The sequence below is a fragment of the Scedosporium apiospermum genome, assembly GCF_000732125.1.
Source record: "Scedosporium apiospermum strain IHEM 14462 chromosome Unknown SEQ_SAPIO_0095, whole genome shotgun sequence".
NCBI classification, from domain to species: Eukaryota; Fungi; Ascomycota; class Sordariomycetes; order Microascales; family Microascaceae; genus Scedosporium; species Scedosporium apiospermum.
The window spans coordinates 371,000-397,569 of NW_015971796.1; the positions used below are offsets into that span (position 1 = coordinate 371,000).

The following is a 26,570-nucleotide window of genomic DNA, read 5'->3' on the forward strand; positions in this document are numbered from 1 at the left end:
AGCCGTGTCGACGCCGAATATTTTCATCTTTACGTCCAGATGGTTCCATGGGATGAGGAAACGGACGAGATGAATCGATCGAGGATCAAGTTCCTCATGTTGGTTCAACTGCAACTGCAAAGCTCAGCCGCATTTGCCCGCTGGCTGGAGGAACTTGCTTCCAGAAGCTTCCTGGGGGATTTCCCGAGGAAACGCCGGACCTACAGCTCGCCAGATCACACATCAGACTTACAGCCAACTTCAAACCAGCCTACTTCGACGAATATGACGCCCATTGACGAAGCGCTGGCTTTTATAGAAAAGCCAGAATCTGTAAATTATGCCAAGGTCTCGAGAATGTTTAAATGCGACGAAGATATTATGAGAGACAAGTGGTGACATGCCCCATTTCTAGGATTATAAACGTGGCTTAGTTCGTCAATTTAGTGTTTTATTGTTTCGTCCTTCCCGCGCGATGGCTGCGTTACACTTTTGAGGCTTACCTCTAGGAGACTGAGGATAACGCAATGCAAAAAAACAGAGGGCAGTCAGTCGAGTCTGGACATTCAGTCGAACGTCATGTTTATTTATGGTCCATCGGGTTTCCCAATGTGGACCCATGACCGCAGCGGTGCAGCCACACGTAAAAATGATGTATTCATTACCACCTATTTGTTCATATTATTTCGATATATTTATAACCCGGACAGCTTAAGTTCATAGGTCTTATGGGGCGGGTTCTCCCTCATACAGCTCACAGATCCGTCTGGTGCATTCTTGCCGACCCATCCACCAAAGCATAAACAGCGACTCACCAGAAATATGGCAGCCACCACACAATACGATGCCATCATCATCGGCTCTGGTCAAGGTGGAGGACCTCTAGCGAATGCCTTCGCCAAAGCAAAGAAAAGGACTGCCCTAATCGAGAAAGTGCACATCGGGGGCTGTTGCGTCAATGAGGGCTGTACGCCCACCAAGACTATGATCGCTTCCGGGCGTGTCGCGTATTTGGCTCATAGGGCCCCAGATTATGGTGTACAAATACCCAGTCAGAAAGGAGAGAAGAACGAGATTGCAGTCAATATGACCAGGGTCCGCCAGCGAAAGGACGATATCGTTAACGCTTTTCGAACAGGAGTTGAAAAGGGATTGAAAGAGTCAGGAGTGGACGTTCTATGTGGCGAAGCGAGTTTTGTGGATGCGAAGACCTTGAAGGTGGCAATGCTTGATGGGAGTGAGAAGCTGATTCGGGGCCACCACATCGTCATCAACACTGGCGCTCGACCGGCGCATCCGAAAACTGAAGGGATAGAGAAGATTGAAAGCGGGAGAGTTCTGGACTCCACATCGATTCAAGAATTGGACGAGGTGCCTCGACATTTAGTTATTATTGGGGGTGGATATGTTGGAGTGGAATTTGGTCAATTGTTCAGGAGGCTCGGATCGGACGTGACAATTGTCCAACGTCACACACGAATTCTACCTCGCGAGGATCCAGACATAGCAGATACTCTGTTGGATATCTTGAGAGAGGATGGCGTGGCCGTATATACGGAAACAACAGCCGCCGGCGTTTTATCCTCTTCACCTGAGGGGTTTAGCCTCTTGTTGAAGACAAAATTCGGCATGAAAACCCTCACAGGTGCCACGCATCTTCTCCTTGCAGCCGGCCGAGTTCCAAATACCGATGCATTGAATACCGAAGCAGCGGGAATAAAAACAGACGGAAAGGGGTATATTGTGTGCAATGAATTCCTTGAGACGTCTGTCCCTCTGATTTACGGAATGGGTGATGTGAAGGGTCCCCCAGCATTTACACACATCTCCTACGACGATTTCCGAATCCTCAAATCTTCACTACTCCCTTCTGATTCGAGGCTCTCTATTGCGGACAGGCTTGTGCCAAACGTGGTGTACACGGATCCACAGCTTGCTCACGTTGGACTACATGAGCATGAGGCGCGAGAGAAGCACCCCGAAAAGAAGATCATGACCGCCGCAATGCCCATGAGCTCTGTTGCCAGGGCGTTGGAGACAGATGAGACAAGGGGCATGATGAAAGCGGTTGTTGATGGAGTGACTGGACAGATCCTTGGATTTTCATGGCTCGGGCCCGAGGGTGGAGAGTTGATGAGCGTCGTGGAAGTGGCCATGATAGGGCATCTTCCGTATCAAAAGTTGGAGAGTGCGGTGTTTGCACATCCGTCATTTGCGGAAAGCTTGAATAACCTCTGGGGTTTTTTGAAATAAGTCATGTCCGTCGTGTTTTGTGTATCGTCCGGTACGGTAGTCTTCGGGATGATCTCGAGTGCCTTTCCTGCTGCCATCTAGAATAACTCTAATTAAGGCTGTAGTCTGTGCTAAGAACACTCCGGTCATGTGATGGCAAAGAGAACTTGGAAAGTTACTCGCCGCTATACAGCTTGCAAATTGCTGCCTAGGCCCCCTGGTAAAAACCCAGCGGTCATCGATCCTTAGAGGATAGCCATCTTGTGGCTCTAGGCCCTACTTTATTAAGCCCTTGATACGGTCGAAGCCAGCATTGGGCGGCGCATCTCGGAATAAAAAATGATGTCATCTTCATCTCTATCATATCCAGAGTCTTCGGGATAGCTTTTTGAAAGTACGAGGGAGATAACACCCTGTGACGTGCCATAGATTCCCTTCTGGGTCCGGCCGTGAGCTCCGTGAAGAACGGCATTTATGAAGAAGGGAAACCAGTCCCCGACCTGTAAAAAGAACCCTGAGGTAAGAATACATCCTACGTTCTAGGCTTTCGGGGAGAGATGAAAAGAAGGTAGGAGCAGCACGGTGGCCACGATGTGAGATAAGTAACCAAGACTTACAATAATGTCATTGTGCCCGTGTTCGCGAGCAGAGCGCTTGACGACGCCGAGTGGGACCCCTCCGCCTATAATGGAGGATCAGAGCTTCAAAATCGCACTTCGCAGGCTTTGACATGGCCGATAGAGGGGAAATATTGTCGTGACGGCCGTAGCCAACGGGCTATGACGAAATTCCAGAACTCATCGACGGCCCGGCAGCAAAAAGACACCAGTTCCAGCAGCTAAATACGGCTAGGCGCGGAGAGATAGGGGATCATGCTTTGCTTGATCCCCTATCTCTTTGGTACCGGCGCAACAGAGGCAGGTCGCTCTGACGCCTTCATATCTAATATTCTTGCCGCTTCTAGCTGCAGGTCCACTGCGGGGAAGAAGACATATGAACCGTTCGTTTCGTATTCTTAGCGTAACCGTCGTACAATACTCCCATTAGATTGTTGTAGAAAGGGACAGTACTCATACAATAGGTATCTCGAGCAAAATGAACCTCTACAGCACTCCGTAGAGACCCCCGGAATCTCGAAATCACCCTTTCCTCACCGCCACCCAAACACCGAGCCACGAACCATCCTCAACAACTCTTAACCCTCGCAACTGCTCTGTCCCTCCTCCATATCTAACAAAAACCTCGTATCACTCCCTCACCGCGACGACGCTTCCAGGAAGATGAGGGAGCAGTACCCGCTCCACCTGTACCTCGTTCAGTACCCAAGGGGCGAGTGCGGCGAGCCGTTGACGAAGAAGCGCTCGTCACAGCGTCCATATTGGCCACCAGCGCTAAGAGACTTCGCGGACGCCAAGGACCGCTTTTTGGCCCTCTTGAGGGTGTGGCCATCAGAGGGAATCTATTTCAAGACGCAAGATAACTAAAAGACCGGGCGAGGCCAAGAGCCTAGGCTACCGATCCTGCCATCATTTCGGGTTCCGCATATATCCTTGCTGCTGAGTAGTCGACAAAGCACGATTCAGTCCTATAAAGCTTCACCTAATACCAGAAAGAATCTGGGTGTGCGGCAGTAACCGATAATCCTTCTCATCCACGACGGAGTGTCCTAGGTTCTTAACGGCGAGGGAACCTTACGTCGCGTCGTCCTTGGAATAGGTTGCCGCCTCATATTAACCTCCCGACACCTGCTTGCGGGGTCGGAACAAGTCGCAGCGGTGTGTGTTGACCGCGTGATTGACGACGACGAGAGGGCTCCTCCGTTAATCATTTTTTTTCCAAGGCAATGGGGCAGAAGTTTGCGATATATATATATAGGAATTCTCAATCGGGCAACAGGAAAATAATTTAACAATTCGTTGATGGCGCGTTTTGAGGATAGGAGGTTAGTGCTGTCAAAACAGTAAGAGTTCTTTCAATACTCTGTCCGTATTTTTCGGACGGTCGACGCTCATATGTCTCATTGGCGAACATGAAAAGCACATAATTCGGGCGTCTACTTTGATCGTGTACAGTGTCCTAGTGAGGAGGAATGGCGACAAGCTCGGCTGCTCTGGTCCAGGTGGAGCGACGTTGTCGACGGTATCGGTCGTCGGCACTAGACGAGAGGCTGTAAGTGCGCTCTACGATTCCCATAAATATTTAATGAGGCATCGACGCTCAAACTGAGAAATGGCGACGTTGGCTAACAAATGCGCCACATGAGGACTTTGCCAAAGCCCGCACAGTCGATACAAGGGCTGTGGATGAATTCCAGTTTCAGGCAATAATTAACCTCCACGTCGACAAATCCCCCTGTCGCTAGTCCAGTCGCCGAGACCCTGCACTCTGACTTCGTCTCAGGTTAGATTGGCGCGTTTAAAGAGACGTGCCGATGGTGACCATCCAACTCGCGGGAACGGTGGTCGTGTGGGAATCGATGGGTGGTGGGATCCAATTGTCTTGAAGAAAACAGTTCTTCGTTAGACCTGGAGGTTAAGTAACCTTTGAAAGGAGGAAAGTAAGATGGTATTCCATCCGGTGCGAGGAGACATGGACATATATGTGGTTTACTGAACAAGTTGCGCTTTAATTGTTATCTGTCTCAAAATGTAGTGTAGAATTCTCCTGTCGAGACGCCGCGCAGGTTGGAACTTGACAGGCTTCTTTGAGCACTCGTTGCTTTGGCGCCGGCGCTGTCGCCAGGGATTCCCACTGATCAGTTCCCAGGAAGAAAGGAGATAGCTATTATATAACGTCCCCCGTCTGCGGCGACTTTGTAGCGATTGTACGCTCTCTTAGCGTCGTCCAAGCAAGAGAGGCCTCTTTCCCTCTTCGAAGCTAGGGGCGAGCGTCAGGTTCGTACCAATACTGAAACGTGCCAGTGAGCATCAAGTTCCCATCTTCCACCCATTCGTCCCACATCTCTTCGGCGGTAAGGCCGCCAGGCCTGTCCCCTAGCAGTGTGGCGAACTGCCTAAGTAGCTCTAGCCTTTGGGTGGGAGCGAGTGAATACTAGACCGAGGGGTTGCGATAGATTCCGAGCTTGTTAAAGGTACGGTTGGTGCAGTATGTTGGGAAGAAAGCCGAACTTCGGCCATTCCTGAACGCTCGCTCTTTCCCTGGCATAATGGCGGCGACGTACTGCAGGAGCCCGGTGCTGAGGCTTTGGTTGTTGAGGCTGGTTCGTAGGGTAAAGAAGCGGCGGGCATGTCGTAGGTGCTGATGGCAAAATTGGCGCTTAGCGGCCAGCGGCCACAACTCTCAATATCCTCAATGATCGCCGCAGTGGTTGCCTTGCCCAGAGGACCGCAGCGGCCACATTCGCCAGCGTAGCCACCATAATCAGCGTCACCTAAATCATCGGCGTCGCCGCCATTAATCATCTATAGGCTTGAGGGATACATGATCCGCGCCAGCTTCGCAATTAACACAGCCCCGGGTTTCACGGCAGAATTTCACTGTTGCCGTGAATATAGAATATACAATGAGCCATGTTGATTACCAGCCCGACGCCCACTCATCAAAGCTCTCGGATTAGTATAGTAGTGTCCCCGGGTAGGCTCGGTGGATTGTATTCGAGGTCTATACCGATACGAAGCCCATTTATTCTATGAACTGCCCATTCCCGATGATGAGAGGAATAGAGGGCAAGGGCGCACCGTTTCATAGATCCCTTGTTCCTCAATATTCACGAAGGCCATCACAGAGGAGGAAGTTAAGCTGGATTGATATAACATACAATTTGGCAAAGGGCCAATTCGAACTGCGGACCCGAACGTGATGTTTCCTAGGTCTGGCACGTCATTGCACATCCCTCCAGCGCGTGAGGTGAAACACATCCTGCCACCTTCTAGCGTTTCTGGACAGTGCCGTTGGACAAGCGATATCCCATCTCAACAAGGGCTCCGGCAGAGTGCCGCTTTATATTGGAAGATAATACACAGAATCGTAGCCATGCAAGCTCATGTTCGCCTTGCGGGGGAGAGATTTCGGGTTGGATGACTTTTGACGAGGCAAGGACCCGGATAGCGGCCACTGCCCAGCGGGTCAGAAGAGCTGTCTGGGGGATAGTCCACGTCCGCCATCGAGGATGAAATTCAGCTTATATACTAAAGAGCTGCCAGAAATCGAGATGAGACGAGACTTTAAAATAGGATCCGCACAAGTCGTTTTCGGAAGAAAAGGAACGACTCCCAAAACGGCAGACGACCGCTTTCAGAAAAACAAGACCCGACTCTCGGGGAAGTGCGGTTGTTGAGATGGTGGTTTTGATGTCCCGCCATTCTCACAGCCTCTCTTATATATTCGTGTTGGAATATCGGTTCTACTCTTCGCGTTCTTATCCGCCATCACGGCAGGACAACCGGGATGAGAAAGAAGCTTTCTAGCTTTTTCCTCTTCTTCTGTACTCTCTAAGGAAGCTTTCCAGCTTTTCTCCTCTAGTACTTTTCTCAGGGTAGGAGGACTTCTGTCGACCCGTTTTTCACTCTTTCTCGACCGAAATGAGTGAGTGACACGCCCAGCAGTGTCCGAATTCGAATGGAGAAGGATATTCTTCCGTATGGCAACGGAATTATGATGATTTCCGCTCTAGTAGGGGTAGAGCAGCATGGGACCATAACCTGTTGGAATATTGGTTCTTAATTAGGGAAGAAGAAGTTTTTCTTCCTGGGAAAAATTCCCAAACTATCTAACGTTTCGGCAGAGGTTTGGCAGAAGTCAGGCGGGCAAACCAGGCAATCAGGGCTGGTTTCCCACAAGTTGCGATGAAAACACATGCAAGGCGGGCATTGAGACCTTTCCCGGGAGAAGGCATCAAGCAATATATAATAGTATTATGCCGAATGACTAGTCGACCGTATTTAATACGACGTTGAGTCTAGGAATTTTCGGCCCGGTCTTGGTGCTCGACATTCGAGATATGCCCTTAGGGACTTTCCTGATTCCGGTAGAAGAGCCCCTCTTGATCTAGCGTGTTTGATTCCGCGCTCAACATTGCGTCGCCTGGCGTTGTTAATTGTATACTTATTTACTTTTTCGTTCAGGCTCTGTTGACGTGCTCAACTCTCATTTCCGAGGTTGTCGCCCTTTCTTGTTTGTTTTCGCCGCACCGCCAGAGGAGTTCCCCACACTGGTTGACCGATGTTGCTGCTTCGGTTGGGTAATCAGTTTCGTTTGGCAGCTCAGGACATTCGTCCGACCATACGAGGAGATCCATTTTTTCCCGCTTAATGACGCTGTCAAGGATCGTTGGTGGAAGAGGTTTTCTCTCCATTTGTCGCTGAGGTTTGGTAGGTGCTTCCGGCCATCTTCGGCTGCAGGACCGGACTGGGCGTGTTGCCTCTTGGTGTGACCGTCTGTGAGTCTGGCCCGTTCCATGGCAAGGAGCCTGTGTCAGCATTGTCGGCTAATACGTCTCGATTGCGATTTCTCTACCACCGTCAACGGCTACATCCTCGGAAAGCAGCGAAGATATATTGGTTGGGCTGGTCGTCGGTTACCGGATGGGCGAGGCTCTCGGCTGATTTGGGTTGCCATACCGCATCAGTGAGTCAGGGGCGAAAACGGGAACACCCCTAAGGTTACTCGCACGCGGCAAGGTTCACCAAAGAATCTTCCATGGCCACCTAAAGACATACCGTCCGGGGTGTCGCTCGAGTCAGTCCACAGCACAGGTGCCTATATAGCCCGTGGTCCAGTGCCTTCTTACGTTGGAACTGCGAACGGCGGCAACGAGGCATGGCGAGCTTATGTGAGCCCGGAGATTCGACTGCCGCTCTGAAAGGCCAGGACTGCCTGCATGCCCACGGGCTGCGCTGCTATTAATAACCTTCCCGTGTTTTGGGTTTGCCACCAAAATTATTGTTGCTAACGACAGTATATCAACCCTGCCTGAGCCAGCGAAGCCACAAATAGGCCCGGTGGTAATCGTGAGAACTCCGACGGAAGTAAAATCTACTAGAATCCCGATTCCCAGAGGAGTTACCCTCTGGACCGAACAGAGGAAGATCTGGTGACCCCTTCATCGCAGCGGAATCTGAAAGCATGGTCTCTTCGTCCCAAAGTAGCTCCCACAAAACACCCTGCCCTACGAAGACTGCTTGCCAAAGCTTGCGAGGTCGGGCTGCTCCGTCTTTGTTCCAGCGTCTTGGCGGGTGGCGGTCTTGTGACGCTAGAGCAACTAGACACATCTACATCAGCGTCATCGAGGAGCCACAGTGATGACACCGGCGTCCACTCATTACCCTCGCTCCTGGAGACAACAGATTCAACACATCCCATTCATATCAATTTTCTATGTCGCCGAACAATTTCCGCGGGTGGATGGATCAGCTCTCCAGCTTCTGTCAGTCAGACAGGCCATTGGAGCCAATCCTATTGGGAATATCGGTTCTTTATTGGGGAGGAGGAAGTTTTCCCCCTTGGGAACAGGTTCCCAAACTAACTAGCGTTTCGGTCGTTCGGATATAGTCAGAGGAATGACGTCCTGCCCAGAGAATGTCGAAGCGATTTGTCTTAAGGAAGGTCAGTCAGCTCCATACTCCACAGAATAAGGTGTCCTGCCAGCGGCAGATCTGTCCTGTTTGAGTCTTTAGCTGGATGAGGACAGGTTCCTGATTCGTTAATAGTTGAACCTCCCTTCCTGACTCTGCTAACTGATATAGGAAATAGGACCGTCATTTACGTCGTTAGGGGCATCTTATATGTAGGTATAGGGAACAATTTAAGATATAGAAAAAGGCATCGACGTCGTGATGCCGGTGCTAGGAGAGGTTAGAGTTGAATCAGCTGATAGTAGAGTTTAGAAACGAAGTCTTAGATTCTTCCTCGACTGTGTGTCTAATCTTGCTATAATTCGTGAGCGCTAATTCAATGTCATGATAGAGGGGCAATTGCCTGCCGCGCACGAGATACGTGGCGGTTTTGGAGTCGTGTCATATTTAGCGGGCTCATCGCGATGCTCTCCGCGTCTCTTTCCAGGTATGCTTAGATGCCGATATCACGGCCCTTCGCAACTGTCGTTGTCGATCCGTTTCCTCGCGCGAGTTGGGATTTATATGGCAAGGTTTACCCCCATTTAAGGACTCGCATCCACACCCGCTTCCTCTGTCCGCCGGACGTTGTCATTCTAAACACAATCAATAAAATACCGTCGTTAATTCTGGGTGTGGTAAGGAGGTCTGGGTCAGTGAAAGGGTCCTCCGACTTCATGGGACCGATACAGCCAAGACGACCTGCTGCGGCTTGCGACTCAATAGGCGGCCGTTAGAGGTCCGTATCGACTTCCAGGTTATAAGACTTAGACTCGGCGGGGCCTGAAAGCAACTGATTGTAGCCGAGTCCCAGAATCCTATAAGGCGAGAAAGCCATCAAGTCGTATAGAATATGTATGAAACTAATAATGAAATGGCTTGTTCGAAGCATTTAACGAAATATTAGCTCGGGTCAGTTGGATTTTGGTAATATATCCGGGCCAGATAGAACATGGAACTTGAAGCACGGCTCCTTTCTTCTGCTTCCCTGTGGCTGAGCCCCCTCAAGTGAGGGAACCGCGCTATACATGTTGCAGAAACCGAAGTAACGAGAGATTTGGATAATTCACAGAAAGCATGCCATTGAATATAAACTCCTATAGGTGCTTTCATTTCGCCGTTGTTGTCCACAACTCTCGCCCAATGCATCCCTCGCCGTGATAACAGGGGCCTTGTTCGTCCCTGTCGTATACTGAGGCTGAAAGGGCTCAAGGCAAAACGACAACAAACAAAAGTATGGCCGTGGCGTGTAGAGCATATAATCGTGAGAATGGCTGTTGCCAGTGAAGCCTGCCACGCACCGCCTCCGAACAAGGTTTGAGGTCGAGACCCATCGCTCATGGGCAAAAAATTGCTGGGAAGAAATTATACCCGGAGGAAATGTTGCCCGAACCCAATAAGCACATCCGGGACTGGGAAGAAAACCTAGTTAAACACGGGTGAAACAACCTATGAACTTGTCTCGAGCCCTTCTTGTTTCTGATCCTATGCATCGGGTGATAGGCCAGAAAAACACCGGAAGCATGAAAGGAAAGACGTGGCAGGCTTCCATTGAAGTGAAAATCATGGGATTGCACTTCTTGGTGGGCCTCGTCCAACTGATTTCCCCCTATATCGCAAGTTCCCAGTCTCTTCCGGATGTTATGGGAACTCACCCAGATTGTACGACAGTGTAACTGTACACGACAACGCGCGAGGAGACCATACATTTCACTTGGGCGGCAGAGATGGATGAAGGGGACCGATATATAGAAGCTGGGTCTAAAAGCCCAGTAGCATCATGTCTTAAGTCGATAAGAACGTCTCCACGAACAAATATTGACTGGAGTCCAGAAAGAAAGATTCGATCTCCCTGTTAAACTTGGCAAGAGAAATTGGACCTAATCGAGGGCTGAATGAAGATCCGAGAATCAAGCAGGTTGGAGCATCACAGCGCCAAGCCAGCTCAGTGGCTGACGGCGAGCAACGACGAGGGTGAATTGCCGTCCTCTGGAATCTGCGCCTTCGCCGTGAATATCAGCCCTCGGAATCCAGTAACGACCTAAGCTCAAAGGGAGTTTAGATGTATTATATTCGGCGGAAGGCGGTAAATAAGATGGCCGTAGTCTTTCCGTCTTGTGGTTGGTATAAACGCGGCAGGTAGTTGCAAGGCAGGGGGGGCCGACGCCCACCTGAAACCACTGCAGCACCTGCTCCATTTGATGTAGGGGGGTCAGTAGTTTTGGCGCGTCTGGACACTGCAAATATACATCTGAACAACCTCGCTGGTTTGGTACCCTCCACAGAAGCAATACGATCGTGACCCTAGAGTCATTGTAAAAGACTTCGATGGCAACTCGATTTATAGCATTGGAGGACTAGAAAGTCTATTTCTCAACGAAGAAAAAGAAATTGCGTTAGAGGCGTTCTCGTCGGTGTTCGTGATCTGGGCGGTCTTTTTACCCATCCCAGGGAGAAGGGGATATAAGCCCCCAGGCTCTTTTTATCTCTCTGGCTTATGGATGAGGAAACGAGGCTTAGGCGAGTGCCAACCGGGAGACGAGAGAGCTGGGTAGGATAGTCCTCAGGTAGACAGACAACCCCGACCGGATCATAGCAATTTGATCGAATGATCCTATGCGGTTAGTAATTTCTCCCCTTCCGCAGGGAAGAGACTCATTGTTGAGGCGATACCTGTCACAGTTCCAAAGACATAGTTTGAAACCCGTTCCACTCCAGTGCGCACGGAAATCAGAACCCGTGCCCACACAAGCAGCTTGAGAGAAAGTTAGAAATAATTTATGAAAGACGTTAAACGTGGTACGCAGCTCTTACCTGATATGGTTTCAGCCCTCGTTTCTCCCGACGAGCCGAGAGCAGTGAAAACAAAACTGGTAGGTGCTGTCGTCCTCAGGACCCATCCAAATCAAGTTGGGCCCGACAAAGTTTCGAAGACTGATCTTGGGATTACCAGCCTATGGCGCATACGCCATCTGGGACACGTTTATATAGGCACCGTTGTCATTAGCTTTCCGCCGGAATAAGGTAATTGACCACCCGTAGGCCTCAAAGAGAACCCGGCCCTGACAGAAACACGACCGATATTCAGTGCCTCAGTAATCCCTTATTAGTATTTGGATATGTCGGTGTCTCGACTTGTTTGGGGAGTTGCTTCAAGAATGGAATCCTTTCCTGGTAGGAGCCGGTGTAATGGAAGCAGTTTAAATGGATCTGGTCTACCTTGCTTTTCCAGAGTCAGTATCGCGACGTGGGCGCCATTGGAAGAGGCGAATCAAATAGCCGCGTCCTGGGTAACCGTTCCTTAGCCCTTCAACATTGCCCCTTCAACCGTATTTCCACCGCTGTTAAAAGGATCACTCTCTCGACGCCCCCAAAGGCTTTCGAGTCATGGTCATAACCAATATGTGACTCGGGTAACTCTCCCAGGACTGAAACCACCATCTCGCTCTTGGCCCTGTAATGGGGGATAATTGGCGGGCGAAGAAACCGGGAGGAGCTGCAGGGCGGGTCTATTTGCCCCGACTTGGCGAAAATTATAGACCCTCTGCATGCTTATCGTGTCAGGAACCTTGCTTCCCTTTTTCAGGCTTCCCTAATGTTGCAGCCACAAGGAAGTACTTCAGCTGATCCTTCGATGTTCGCGTCGTTGCCGTATTTGTATATAACCATACCCAGTCCGGGTTTCTCGGCCAGTCTAGCTTCCCCTCCCGTTGCCTTACAGGCTTTGCCAATTACTCTCCCAAGACCGGCACAGAGATCCCCTCCTGGCCATGGTGGTGACCAATTTTGCCTCATCGCCAGTGCTTTCTATCACCGCGAGACAACAGCAATCTTAATTACCCCCAACTGATTCCACTTCTAGAATAAATAATAAAGTGATCTCAATTCAGCTATATCACTTTGTTGAACCATTGAGAAGGAGTTGGTTATATTTAAGAAGCCAGGGAGGCCATCGAAGATGCTAAACTTATGGCTCGACCACAGAAGGCTGGATATATAGGGGAGTTTTTGGAGACTGTTTATCAGTGGTCTCGCTGTAACTGGAATTCGACCGGTTTTTCTCGTGGTCTCGCAGGGGCCTTTGTTTCCCTTTGGCCCCAAGCAAAAAGGACCCGTTAGGCTCTGCGTAGAGTGGATCGGCCTTCGTGCGATTGAAAATGTGATGCCAATCGCCACAAGCTGTACAGGTCATATTACTCCGCATGTTGTGACCCGATTACTGGCCTCCTGGCGTGCGTTGGAAATCGAGTGGCCGAACTTCTGCCTTCGACAACGGCATTTTCATTACCGCCTGTAGGTCAGGCGATGCCACACTGGATATGTCCTGGGACCGTCCTCAAAAGGAACGGAGCGGGAATAACGAACGCGAGCCGTTCCACGGTTCGCTTCTCCTTCAGTCTCCTTCCGTGTCCACGTTCTCTCCCCAGTCCTCGTCAGGGATGGTGACCTCATCGTCCCCAGGGAGCTGTTCCTCGTCATCGATGTCCCTTTCCTCTGCTGGCTGAAAAATCGTTGAAAATATATGCCGCTGTCAACAGTTTCATGCGAGCCTTGGGGTGCATGGAGCAAGCGCGACGACTCCTCAGCCATTGCCCCATGCGTGCGATAAGGCGTTGACCATCAGATATTTATCAGAGCTCGTGGAGTTGGCTATTACAACCTAGTATAGGCGTGCCCGAGCTATAGCTAGGACGACCCTGTCGCAGTCCCAGTGACATCGAGCTTCGACGGTAGTCCGATCATTATCGACGGTAGTCCGATCATTATCGACGATATCTCCTTTATATTAATGGGAATTCTCCATTGTTTGGATCTGAATACGCTCGCGTACGACGGTGGTAGTAGGAACGGAAGTTGGTTCTTGTTTGAGAAAGATGACCAGCGCCTCATAGGGAATGATTATAAGATTGAAGCGAGGTCTGTTGCTTGTGTGGGTGGCTTGAAACAATATAGCGAAAATCTCGAGCGAGAGGGATCTAGCAGTCTAAGCATGTCCCTTGATGTCGGAGGCGCTGATCAAAGTTTGCTTCGACCACGAGAACAGCACGAGTCCACTGCTAACAGCGAGAGCGTCGTTGTCCGTAAGAACCGCGAGAGAGGAACATTGCCATTTTTTTCTCGAGATGAACATTAACGATCTGCCCTGGTAGGAATCGTTAATTTGCCTAGACAGCGGGTCTCCTGCAGATTGGCAAGAAGAACCACTTCTGCAGAGGGTCATTCTCGCTCCAGAGAGAATTACGTTTTCACGTGGAAGAGCAGCCAGCAGTGATTCGAGACGCAGATATTGGCTGAGGGAGTCAGGCCAGTGAAAATGACTGAAGTCACAAGCCGTGACATATATATCTTCCGTTTCGTGTGTCTCATTACAGAAAGGAACGGGGAAGGTGGGATGATTTGTCTCCGCGTTCAATGTCTTCCGCATAATGAACCAAACGCGGCTCCGTGCTGTCTGAGGCCTCGACTATAAATAGTTTTTATACTGAGCACGGAGACTTGTTTCCTTCATCCAATGGAATTGCAGTCCGGGTCCCTTTTGATCCAGTGAAACGTTTGCCGCATCCTTTATGGAGGGAGTGATTGGACTGGACACACTAATTGCATTTCCACCTGACGTGCCGCCCTCGTCGCACCTCGATTCACCCGTTCAGGAAGAAAGATTTATATACCCGCTGAGACATGGAAATTCTTCGTCTCCGAGCCCAATGTTTGAGGGCGATCGAGGGAGGTGGAGTAATATGTAGGCCTGACAGGACGAGTAATGGCTTTCTGGGGTTGGTTCCATCTGGAGGATCATCCATAGGCGAAACCGAAGGCTCCTAGCGCTTAACCAACTTGGGCGGCCGGCTCGTTCTAGCTAGCATAAAGCTGAGCGCAAGAACACTCTACCTAGGGGGTACGACACCCTTCCCAAGGATTCGGTGACGATGATGATAACGTTATATTATTAGTAGTGCAGGCTGCGTGGAGGTGGAGGCAAATTCCCATCCCAACAGGTTGCCAGAGAAGAAAACGTGCCCTCATCATATAGCCTCTGCTATATAACGAAGGATGCGCATAGACGCCGGCGATATAACTTGCCTTCTTTCCAACGCTGGAGGCAGGCCGGATTGGCATTCTTTGATGAAAGAGCCTTCGGAGAGCGGTTGGTTCTGGAACTTACTCATTTCCTCTTCGAATACGTCCATGTATAGCAGCGAGGACGATTGGCGATGGTAGATGGTATGTGACGAGAAGTGTATCCAGCTTTTGCTATGATATCCACCCATCGTTGGAGGGACGCAGTGCTCTACCCCAGCCCAGGCGGTTCTAGAGTCAAGAGATAGCCTCCTATATAGGATTCCAGTTTGACTCCCCAGCGGCCCCCGGTCCGTCGCTTGGAAAGGCAACTTCGGTTCCACTGGCGAGGGAGGAAGACCCTGTTCCGAGGTTCGAAATTCAAGTCGCCGGTGAGACCGCGATCCACAGCCATCCTCTTCAGTTGGTTCGTCGCTGCGGAAATGGTGCCATCATGATTGCCAAGGGATTTGAAAAAGTAATGTGGAGTGCGGTCCCCGCTGCACGCCGAAGGCTCCAACACCCATTCGACGAACCGAGGATCCTGGCATTCATAGACACGAAGAACCTTTGAGATCTATAGGAAATTAATAAGTGAACGGCTACGATATCATAAGGGACTTACTGTTCGGCAGGCCTCAGCATTGGCTTTGAAATTTTCTTCGTGCTCAGGGAATTCATCTAGAGGCTCGACGCAGATATAATGCCTTTTCGGCTTGAAATCGGAAGGGAAGTCTGTCTCAGGGGTAATGCCCTTTTCGTTTGGAACTGCTCGATGATCCGCTTCTGACTTCGATGATTGTAATGGTGCGGACGGGCGGAGTGTCGGCGAGATTACCCTGGATGCAACAAACACCAGACAAGAAGAACGAAGTAAGCACCGCCAAGGGGATTCCAATCCGGTTGCTGGGTAAGTTGCCGGTTAGTATTCTCAATTATTAAGTCCACTTCCGTTGTATCGATGGAAAGGTGCGTGTAGTCCCAACGTTTTGTTCCGTTTCTTCGGTGGGAAGGCATAAAATGAAGCCGGATTGTTGGCGGGACGTTTCACAAGAAGGATGCCTTCATGTCATCAAACACACCGTTGACGGGACGAAATCCAAGGTCATACGGGATGTTGTCTAAAAGGCTGATGGTGAACCTGGAGCGTGCTTATTCCCTTGCGTCTTAAGATCCCCTTTTTGAGTGCTGAGTGCGTCGTGTTCTTCTAGAAGCTTTTGGGGTTCGCGGCCTGTTATTCTCTGCGTCCTCTTGTTCCGGAGGGCGATAAAATCTCAGCGCCAACACCGCAGAGAGAAGTATATATTCACTGCATCCTGGGATGTATTATATCTCCAAAACGATAAGTCCATAGGCAGCCATCAGTGAAGATGATCGGAAGTCTGCTCCTAGGACTTCAAACGACCGACTGATGCCAGAGAATTTCTTCTAAGACGGGGAGTTATCACTCAAAGATGGGAATGTTGATATTTGCCCGAGATGATATTTACGCCCGAAATTTCGACGCGGGCCCGTTCAGCTATCAATGTCCATTCTGTACCGGGGCTGCGGCTTTCAGCGTCCCAAGACTACGAGGCCCTTCAGCTCCCGCCGAACGGAGTGATAGTAGATCGATAAGGTGTTGCGACGCCACGCTGGCTACGATGTCACGATCCCTTCGCGTGGACCAACTCGAAACACAACCAGACGACGAACCCTCGGAAAGAGCGCAGAGCCACCATAGTCGCTGATAAAGGCGTATATAAAAAGCGAGAAACGAGAAAATCAATGGACCAGGACGGCTGCGTAAAAAGCAGCACTGGCCCTGGCCGACCCTGACGTCCAACAAACAGGGAGACGAGGAGGCATTCCTTCCCCTCCAGTTCGGGGTTGACAGATCGAACAGATTGAGTAACTGACACAAACCCCGCCGCAAAAACATCCGTGTCAGGCGGCTGAGATATTCGCCGCTATGGCTCTGAACCGCTGATTTTGGCAGTTCAGTTGGTCATTTGATTGAGAGGAATACAAGGCAGGCAGGGAGGGTAGACAAGTAACCAAGGGGTAAGGCTCTAGTCTAGAGCCCCTTGCTAGATGCGCTGTACCTAATGCGCCCAGACAGTCATTGCAGTTTAGAACAGGGTATTGGTTGTTGAGATTGGGCCGCAAATAGCATTGACAATCGTCTCGTCTCCTGCCAACGGGCCATCATTTAGATGTGGAAAATGGATGGCACAACACCTGGTCAGAGAGGAAGTACCACCCCTCCGCAAGGTGAACTCCCTTCGTTAATTGGGATTCGGCGAGTGCTTGGTGACTTCGGACAGCGAGAGGCCAGGAAAGCTGTCCTGTGGGCTACTTGAGGAGAGTAGGATCGAGGAGGTTCTCTGGCTCCAGACAGAAGAACGCCCCCAAAACCTCGCTGGTTCAGAACACGGAGTAAACGCGAGTCCGACCCTGATGATGATGATGGTTAGATGAAAGGCCTTTCAAGAAAGATGCACTTGACACTCAAGTGCGCGATTGCTTGGCTCGCTTGATAGGTAGGTTTTCAGCCACTGACTCTGTGATCACTAATCTGAGAATGCCGGAACACACAACCGCTTCTAGGGAGAGGAGGTTCAATGCGTAAAGAGAGACCGGGTGCGCCCTTCCTCCTTGATTGTAGAAACAGAGAATAACTCAGAAGGAACTGTTCAAACGACGCCGTAGACAATACCCATCGTAGATATCACGCGGCCCATGCATGCGCAAGCCTACTGAATGGTTGATTGAAGGCCAGATGTCCGAGTAAGACTTGCTAATGCTCGGTAGGTCATCTGGTCGAGTGAAACATACAGATATATACTGCTTTGGCTCCAGAAACCACAGGGAGGCCTGAGACTCAAGCGTCTCCTCGAATATCTCGGCCCCTCCGGTTTATATCCGACGGGAAGAAACTATACAAACTAAATCTTGCGCGAGTCTTAGCTGGTGCGATTCCGTTTGGCATTCTTCCTTTGCAAGACCGATTCAGAACATGAAGCTGTGTCGTTGCAAGACCTAGTGCTTCAGTGTTATAAATTCCGCCGGCGATTTAGGGCTCTGAATGGGCATTTTCTTGCCGCCGAGAGTGCGTGTGGGAAAGAGAATTGCAACGTGGTACTCCTGGATGAACAATGTATCCTGCTGTGCTGGGTTATAATCGGCAGCGGATCCTGCTTCTTGGGCATTCCTCCACCGCCATCATCTCCTGATCGACTTCGTCGGTCATGACTCATCCGGAGTGTCTATAAAAGCCCGGGAGCCTCGCATTGGAGGCTCGGCGCTCCGACGGCCCAGACGGCGAAGGTGGTCGCGGCCATGTTTATAAATAGTATAGCTGGATGTCGTATTTGGCGGTGTCTCACTCCGAGAGTGATGTGGGTTGAATTCGGGAGTTTCCCTGCGCCGCTTCAAGCTCTGTCCGCCGTTCCACCGTGTGGCGGTATGTCTGAAATACTCCATACCACTCTTCCACACGGCAGGTGAGTCGTAGGAAATATAGGGAGTGATGAGAGGCTACTCCAACTCTACAACATCACCGGGGAGAAAAGCCTGTCGAACAGGGAAGGAAGGGCAGAAGAAACTGCAGAGACCGATGGCCGGATACTCTCACCAGCGATTGCCTCTGGCTCCACCGTCCTCTTAGGTAGAACTGCGCGAAACAAAGTGATCCCGACCCCGGGATCATAGCAAGTCGTGAAATAACCCATGAAATAGCATCTCGTCGTCATAGTAAAGTCCAGATGTGTTTGCCTGCTCCAAGGTCTTAGCCTGGAGTTGGGGAGAAGAAGACGTTACAGACAGAGGACATAGCTCATATCTTCTGGTACCGCCTCGGTCCACTGACACCTGGGTTAAACATGCCACGAGTCCGATTTTCCTAGTCCGACGGAAAACCACATCATCCTCGATTTCTCCATCGCCTACTACTCCTTTCAGACAGAAGAAAAAGAGCCCCGCTAATTGCCGCCACTTCTCCTGCAAGCCGGGTGTGCACGTTCGGAGGGCGGTTCTCCCAGATCAGGAGCAAACCTCACAGGCATTTTTATGATGCATCTACGTTGTGTGTTAGTAACCGATACGGCAGGTAGAGGTGATAGGGATACTCACCTGGAGGCCTAGAAACCCCGATGGCTGTGCGGGAGATGGGGTGATGCGCCATGGGAACCGAGGACACCGCACCGATCAGTGCCAGCGAAAGGTCTTCTCTATATAGGAGCGACTTCGCGAACGATGCAGTGGTATTTGCCCTACAGCGGTTTACGAATTTCGGGGTTTCGATGGAAGCCAGGAGCAACACCAAAACCGACATCATGTCGATCTCAAACTAGCATTGCGGGGGTTGTCGGCGCACTCCTTGCAGTCATTGGAAGGGGTTTGGTGTGTGGATCTCATCGTCGCGTCTTGAAACTAAGTCTCGCCACCATCAGGATTCCTTGAAGTCGAAACAATGACTACGGTACTGTTATATCAAGGTCGAGGATAGTGAACAAGGTCCGTTCAGATGATGTCTGTGATATGAGGCGGAACTAGCGTTGGTGCGAATGCAATCAGCGCACCAATCGTGATTGGTGGTGTATCCGTCCCCACACCATGAAGAAGTCCGAAGAATCTATCACTGGTACGGCATTAGGAACTAGGCGCTGCAATCTAGTCTTATGGATACTTACAGCTGAAGCGCCAGGCTCGTTTCGTGTCTGACCTTTCGATATATTAAGTGAATAGGCACAGGCAACACCCAGCAGGCGACAATCATCGCCGTGGATCATCCAGTATTATTCTAGAGAAATTCGGGCTGTCCTCATCTCGACGCTTTCATTCGTCGAGACTCGCGGAATTGCGCTGGACAAGTCAAATCACCCAGCATGTTTGGAGAGCTGCAATGTCTCCTCCTTCGTCAACGGATCAAACGACGAAGAGTGGTCGGACCGTGTCCATATTCCAGTCTCCAGGGTTCGGACCTTTGAGTTGCATCGATAAGGGAATAGACTTAGCACTGCTCGGTGGTTCTCGACGGTCAAAGCCGGAGCTACCCATTCGCCGAGAAATCAACGGCGTTTGATACCGAAGACTGAAATGAAAATGGGAAAGGTAGGTAATCCTATGGACGCCGGGCCGGGCCATTCTTGTCCTCAATGGTATGCCACCCTCTGAAATCTTTGAATTCTCTTCGGTAGATATTGGCCCGTCGATTTGATGTCCCTTTTGGTCTGAAGATCTCTAATCACTTCACTTGATCCGAGTAAACAGGATCGGTGTCTAGGGTGAGATTCAGTAGCAAAGGGTTGAAGACCCCCTAGAAGGATCCGTCTCCGACGATTCGGATTTTTGTCAACGGAACGGGGATGGAATCCGCTACATTCTATTGCTCTCCAGGTCGAAGGCGCACCATCCGTCCCGCTGTTACAAGAGATGGCAGAGGCCGGCTCCTTCATGATACGTCGAGAATATCGCCAACGGTTCGAAGCCAAGCCTAGGCTAAACAGATCATGGGCTTCATGGTCGACATTTGTATTTATCGGACGATAAGCGTTCATTGGCAAAGCAATATCGTACTATAGTCTGCGAGTGCAGGAAAAATTAGACGGCGTAGGCTCATTCCATGAGCGTTATCTTGAAAACTATCCACTGAGGTTGTCGACGGGTGTGGCTTCGATTGCCGGTATGAGACACCTGTTTCTTCAACGTTCCCCGGCAACGTCACCCGTGGCGGATAAGGCCGACTTTCGAGTCCTGATGCAGTAAATTATGATCAAGCCTAATGATTGCCATTAACGCAGTCACGCATGTGGCGATAGCAGCCGCCTAGTCTGCTGTGGGCGACGAAGTCGGGCAGGGTGCCGTCATCCTTGCGAACGAGGCCAAACCCTGAGTCTTAACCTTGTGACTTGTGCCCACCTCACGGCATCGAAGAAACCCCTTTCTCCCCCAGGAATCCATTGTTGATTGTTGTTCACCACGAGTACAGAGGAACGTGTTCGTCCTCAACGGTATGAGCCTGGACGGGGAATGAAGTAAACACCCGCCTTGCGACCCGCTAACACCCTAGCGATCGACTTCAATGTTCGCTCTCTGTCCCGGTGTCCGTCGGCGAAAAGAGCGTTTTCTTTCTCCGTGCAGCAGAGTATTTGAGCGCACATGAATCTCGCCTTGCCCGCCTCGATGTATCGAATGCTTGTCTTAGCGCATGTTCCAGTAGCGAATGACAGAGGCACATCCTGTTTTCCAATGAAGCATGTTGTTATATACTCTTAAAGAAAGGAGACGAGGGGACATGCATTGCATGTTGACGGGTGACGGGGCCGCTGAATAAATCCAAGTCCCTTTGGACTCCTTATTTTCCGTCGCTATATATGTCCGTTCGATGAAGAGTATGACACAGACAGCCGCATGGCCTGGGTCTTGGGGCCTTTCGTCATGTGCCACTCGTCCACCGTTACGAGGACTGGCGAGAACGCCGATGGTATTTTGATTTTAACGTCCGTCTGCCTCCTCCGCATGGCAAAGTTGACCTCGCGGTAGTAGCGCTCCTTCAAGTTTGGGATCATCGTCGTGGTCGTTGTCAGCACGGTTGAGCTATGCCGAGGCAAAGGATCTAGCCGAAACCGTCCCTTTGCGCACTCGCATCCGACGACCTTGGAGCTATGGGCGAGGGGTTCGCGCTGGGTAACAGCTAAATTCGCTAATAGGGCATTTTTGTCGGTGCTGCCCGTAGAGCCGCGAACCGTCAGCGATGCTAAGGACCGGACGTCCAGCTGCTGTGAACTCGCGACTTACTTCAGGCGCTCGCCGTCATGAGACAGAACCTCGGCGATTCTATTAACTGGCTAGGCCCGCCCCCGTCATACATCAAGCCGTCTTGGTTGTGATACCGCGCCTTGATAGTTTTGACGACAATTGTGAAAACTTGATATGTTATACTTGACCGTCACCTTCGGACTCCCCGTATCGCCACCACCATCGGTAAATCAAAATAGATGGCAGCACCAGCCTAACGTAGCTCGTTGAGGGCGTTGATATTGTCCTTCTTCGTGGCCCAGGCTAGCGTGTCGCAGCCGTATTCCGAGAGCACCTTTGACATAATTTCACAGGGCGTCTGAGACCCGAGTCGAATAGATTTACCGGTTCTGGAGGCCGAAGATGCGAGAATTGATTGCTCTCCATGCTGCACCGTTTTCAAACGATATATATTCTTGCAGCACGCCGCGTCATTTTGAACGTTAGTAAATTTGCAAGACTAAATCCAGGTCGGCTGCTCCAGCTCCTCATAACGACACTGAGAAGACACTGAGCGCGAGGCCCCACGTGTTGTCATAGACCCTAATCGACAAGAGTCCGGGTACAGCATGGGTCCTCTGATCTTCTCATAGAATATGTATATATATCTATACCAGGAAAGCCGGCCAAAGCAGAGCTGTTCTTCCGCTCACTTTTCGATGATCCCCAAGAAAGGGCAGGTAAACCAGAGCGAGTCGTGTGTGTGACGAATGGACGCTTTTGTAGTCTTGGTTAATGGTGATCATCCACCAAAACTCATATATAGAAAGCTTGGTTCTAGGAGACAGAACGCACGCTTGTGTAGAGATGTAGACGTGCGCAAGACGACAGTGTGGTTCTTGATAGTCTTGGATGAGGGAATCTCACCGTCCGCGCCAAGGAACCGCCAAACGGAGATTCGACAGAGACTCGAACGATACGTAGAGACGTAATAACCCTGGGCGATTCGTAGTGCTGCAGCATAGCAGGATCGTGGAAATAGGAGAAGGCCATCGTCGGGGTTAACTAAAAGGTTACAGCCGTCGAAGGGATCAGTCTTACCGCAGGACGAGATCGGGATACCACCAGGCCCAGTGTCGTGATTGCTTCACGGTACTCGGTTTGCTGAGGAACGAAACAATATTATCTCTGATGTGGGCGAAGAGCTGTGACACACACCGTTCTGCTGCCTCATTCGCAGTGTAGCGCATACTCTGATGGCACCGCCCGTGTCTGCAACGGCCCACGGCACGTCGAGCTGGTTCTTGACCTGTTTCTTGATCAGCCGGACTTACGTCTAGGGCTTCCGTGTTGACCATCAGTGGGGTAGAGCATCGGTCCGAATATCGCTCGTGTTCCTCGTGATTCGACATACTGCCTGACCATCTCATTGTCAAAATGGGATCCGCCGTGATGGGACGTCCGTCTTGATGCCCAATCCACCTTCCAAACTAGAGGCATCGCGGCGCCACCAAGATTCTCTAAACAAACGAGCGAGTGCCGAGTTCGTCCATATCGCGTCTCTCACACAGCGGCCGCAGGGGGACGAACAGGATTGTCACGCCCATTACTCTCAGCGTCACCTGGATGCATCGACCGTAGTCTCAAACATTGGCCAGATAATCTAGTTTCAGCTGCTGCCAGCAGCCGACTTCATTGTTCCTGGCTGGCTGCGTTGCCCTCCGTGGATCCTCGCAACCGAAGTGGACAAGTCGCAACCTGCGCGAGCGCAGTGCTCAGAAAATAGCACCAGGCCGGGTCTGGCCAACATCGACACGCAATCGGAAAAACTTATTTATATCTCTAGAGATCCTTCGAGCACACTGATCACAAGTAGTGGGGCTTCCTCTGCCGTAGGACGCTACTACGAGGCCTTTCGCACGATCCTCCGGACACTCAAGAACCAGCTCCATCAGCACGCCGTATGGATACCCGACAACCTTGGGAACGAAGACGAAGTTGCGAGGTTTGCAGGCGCCTGTCGAGCCATTCTAGTTGCTAATGGTTTCGAAAGCAGCCGTGACGAAGGCATCGGACTTCGATAAGTAGTGAAAGAAATTTGCCGGTGTACTCTTCAAGTCGTGGTGGGTTTTGACGGCCTTAAGATCGACAACCCATTCCAAAGGGTCTGGTTGGGCGTTCTCGCACACCGATGGCATTGTGCGAGTGTCAGTCAGTTAATCAATCAGTTTTCTTTCCCTTTACAAGAGATGGTGGAGGCACTTGAATCGGCGATGGTTATTTTGTCAAGCTGTCACATATCGGAGTGAGAGGCATGGGTATCAGGCCCGACGAAGGGACACGAAGTCTTCGGAGCAAAGTCTCTAGGAAGTTTCGCGATCGCAATAGCCCGTTTCGTACTGATTTGGTTATTGATTCGGACTTAGGCTGTCCGCCATTCTCGCCTCTGGAGGTGTGCCGACAGCGCTTGCCATTCCACTCCTGTCGTCCAAGAATAGACGGGATGATGATAGATATCTATACGAACCAGAGCAGACGGAATCGCGAAAACAAGAGGGCCAACCCCGGACCGAGTCTCCTGCTTACCGAAAGAAATATCAATCACACCAGTCAGGAGCCTTCGGCCAGGTTCAACTTCCTGTTCCCACATTGTGCCACCCGCACGTTAGATTTGATAGGTTCCAGGAAGATCCTGTCACCAAAGCCCTTTTGGACGGAGGTACAGTGTCTGAATTATCCGATCTCTCGGGTCAAATGTCGATATTCCAAGCCGGTGACGAGGGTTCACACGTCTCCCTTAGATTAAATAGCCGGCAGGTTTGTTCTTGGACCCTTCTTTAACGGGGAACACTCAGCCGTCTAATCCGTGAAGGGAACCACCGCCAATTCTGCAGGCATTGCTGTGTTTTGGTCTCATGATAGGCTGCTTTATCTCGGGTAGTCGTCAATATATATATATGTGTATACATTTTGGTTTGGCCCTCCCGACGATCAGTTTAAGCCACGCGCTCACAATGAACTCGTAGTCGCAGATGTCGTATTCTCCGCTTGAGATTTGCATCCTCTCTTTTGTGACCCAGTGAGACAGCAGAATGCATTCCGTGTTACCAAGGCGCTTCATAACGACGCGCCACTGGTAGAATGAGAAGCCGAGAAGAGCGATATCTCGGTTGGAAATATCCTGTTCCAGTCTGGCACCCTACCGGTGCGTTCAAACCCGTTGGGGGATAGAAAATGGTGACAATCATGAGCAAAACCTCGAATTCCAGAGCGAACACATCTTTGACGGTGGATCCAAGTTTCGTGCATGGGGAGACCCAAGGACTTCCGACGAACCCCCGCAAGATAAAAGCTGAGGACATCTCCGTGTTGGACGAGGATTAGCATTTCTCAGGGGGGGGGATGTCTAACCCCCCCCCACCTTGGAGATCCGCGACAAGGAATCGAAGTCGGTCGTCGCCTTCCCGTACAGTATCAGGCGTCAGTCAACAGCAGCTGTGACATCAGGTGTCCAAACGGCGGGGCCCAATCCGATCCGTTATGCGCATAATCCTCGAAGCCAAGCCCCCTGCACCTGGGAGAGAATATCGGGGTCATCCTAGTCGTCTTGTCGAATTGTCGACGTTTAGGGACTCCCGATACAGTCGCCTGGTAGACAGAGGATCAAGGTGGGAATCTACCTCGTCCTTTCTCCAATATCTGCGAGACCCACGGGTATTCTGCAGTTTTAGGACCGCGAGCTTGTCGTCGCTTGGGATCACCCAAGCGTGAACACCAGCCACGCAGAATGCCATAAGTGTCCTGAAGTAGCCTAAAGCCGGAAACAAACAAGGAGACCCATCCTCCGAGGGGCACGTTCGACGTTTCCTCAAACAGTGCAGGCGACACGGTAACACGAGCGTGTGTACAACGGCGGCCAGCCGGGATTCGGGTGGATGAACAGAGAACGCCACAAATGATAGAAGCAAAGATGTCTTTCCTTCTGCTGAAGGCACGCACCTCAGAGCTCCAACGGCGCGCAAAGATCAGGTTGGTGTTTGGCGGATTCATAACCGAAGGGTTCCGAAACCTTTCCCACGAGGAGTATTGACACCGCGATGAAAGTTGGCAACACGGGGTACGAGAGAGTGTGTCGGTCAAGTGCCAAAAGAAAATGAGCGAAGGTACCAGGGGAAGGAAAACAAGTAAGAAGGCCCGGGAGTCCCTTTAGCCGTGGTGAGGGCGGTGTTAGCAAACTGCACACGACAGGCGCGCCACTATAATATACTCGGCCACCGAAGATGGTAACTCCCACAGAGATGTAGGCCACGACAGCAGCATCAGTTTAACACAGACCCTTGTCCCGGAATCGTGGCCAGCTCTAGAGTGACACGAAATATGAACAAAGTCGGCGGCGGACAAACGGGGCCTTACTTTCCTATGACGCTGGATGAACAACCCATTGACGCGACCTTCCCGCCAGAACATCATTAGTTGTGTCTCAAAGATGACCCTGACGTCATCCGCAAGCCTGAACACGTCCTGGACGACTTCCTGAGTGAGTGACGCTCACCGCATAGTCATGGTGGCTGTCAAACCCGTAGAAGAGCGTATGGAGAAGTTGCTTCGCATTTACGGGAACCTTGCTTGCGTACTATGGCACAGGTCACGCGCCCGCCGCCGTTGTCCGGGCGCAACAGCTACCTGCTGCCTGGCGCGGTAGAGGCGCTGGGCCTCTACCACAGCGGGCTGCGCGAGATCGCAGCGTCGGCCGGGTACCCAAGCCGTCTCCTCGCGGTGAACCTGATCTTGCAATGCTTTTGGCTCTGACGAACGGATAGAGACAAGGTGGCTGTAGGGCGTGGCGGAGGAGGAGCCGGAAGCGAGACGAAACCTAGGCCTCGCGGATAACCTGGATGTACGGGTTAGAATTTATTGGTCAAGACGTAAGATGTTGATCCTCAGCTTACATTATACGATTATAGCCCAGCATCTGTCCCCATGAGGCTCGAGATGGAAGCGCCGGAGTCT

The 26,570-nt window shown here is 51.0% G+C and overlaps 1 protein-coding gene and 1 pseudogene across 1 annotated transcript; one reads left to right on the forward strand and one right to left on the reverse strand.

Moving 5' to 3' along the window:
* Positions 1-801: 801 nt before the first annotated feature.
* On the forward strand, positions 802-2,232 carry SAPIO_CDS4931 (annotated as a pseudogene; the record flags this gene model as incomplete).
* Positions 2,233-5,088: 2,856 nt separating this feature from the next.
* On the reverse strand, positions 5,089-5,633 carry SAPIO_CDS4932 (uncharacterized protein; the record flags this gene model as incomplete). The annotated part of the gene is made up of 2 exons (XM_016787364.1): positions 5,089-5,204; positions 5,393-5,633. 2 exons carry the CDS (start codon positions 5,631-5,633, stop codon positions 5,089-5,091), a joined length of 357 nt encoding a protein of 118 aa, XP_016643039.1.
* Positions 5,634-26,570: the final 20,937 nt, after the last annotated feature.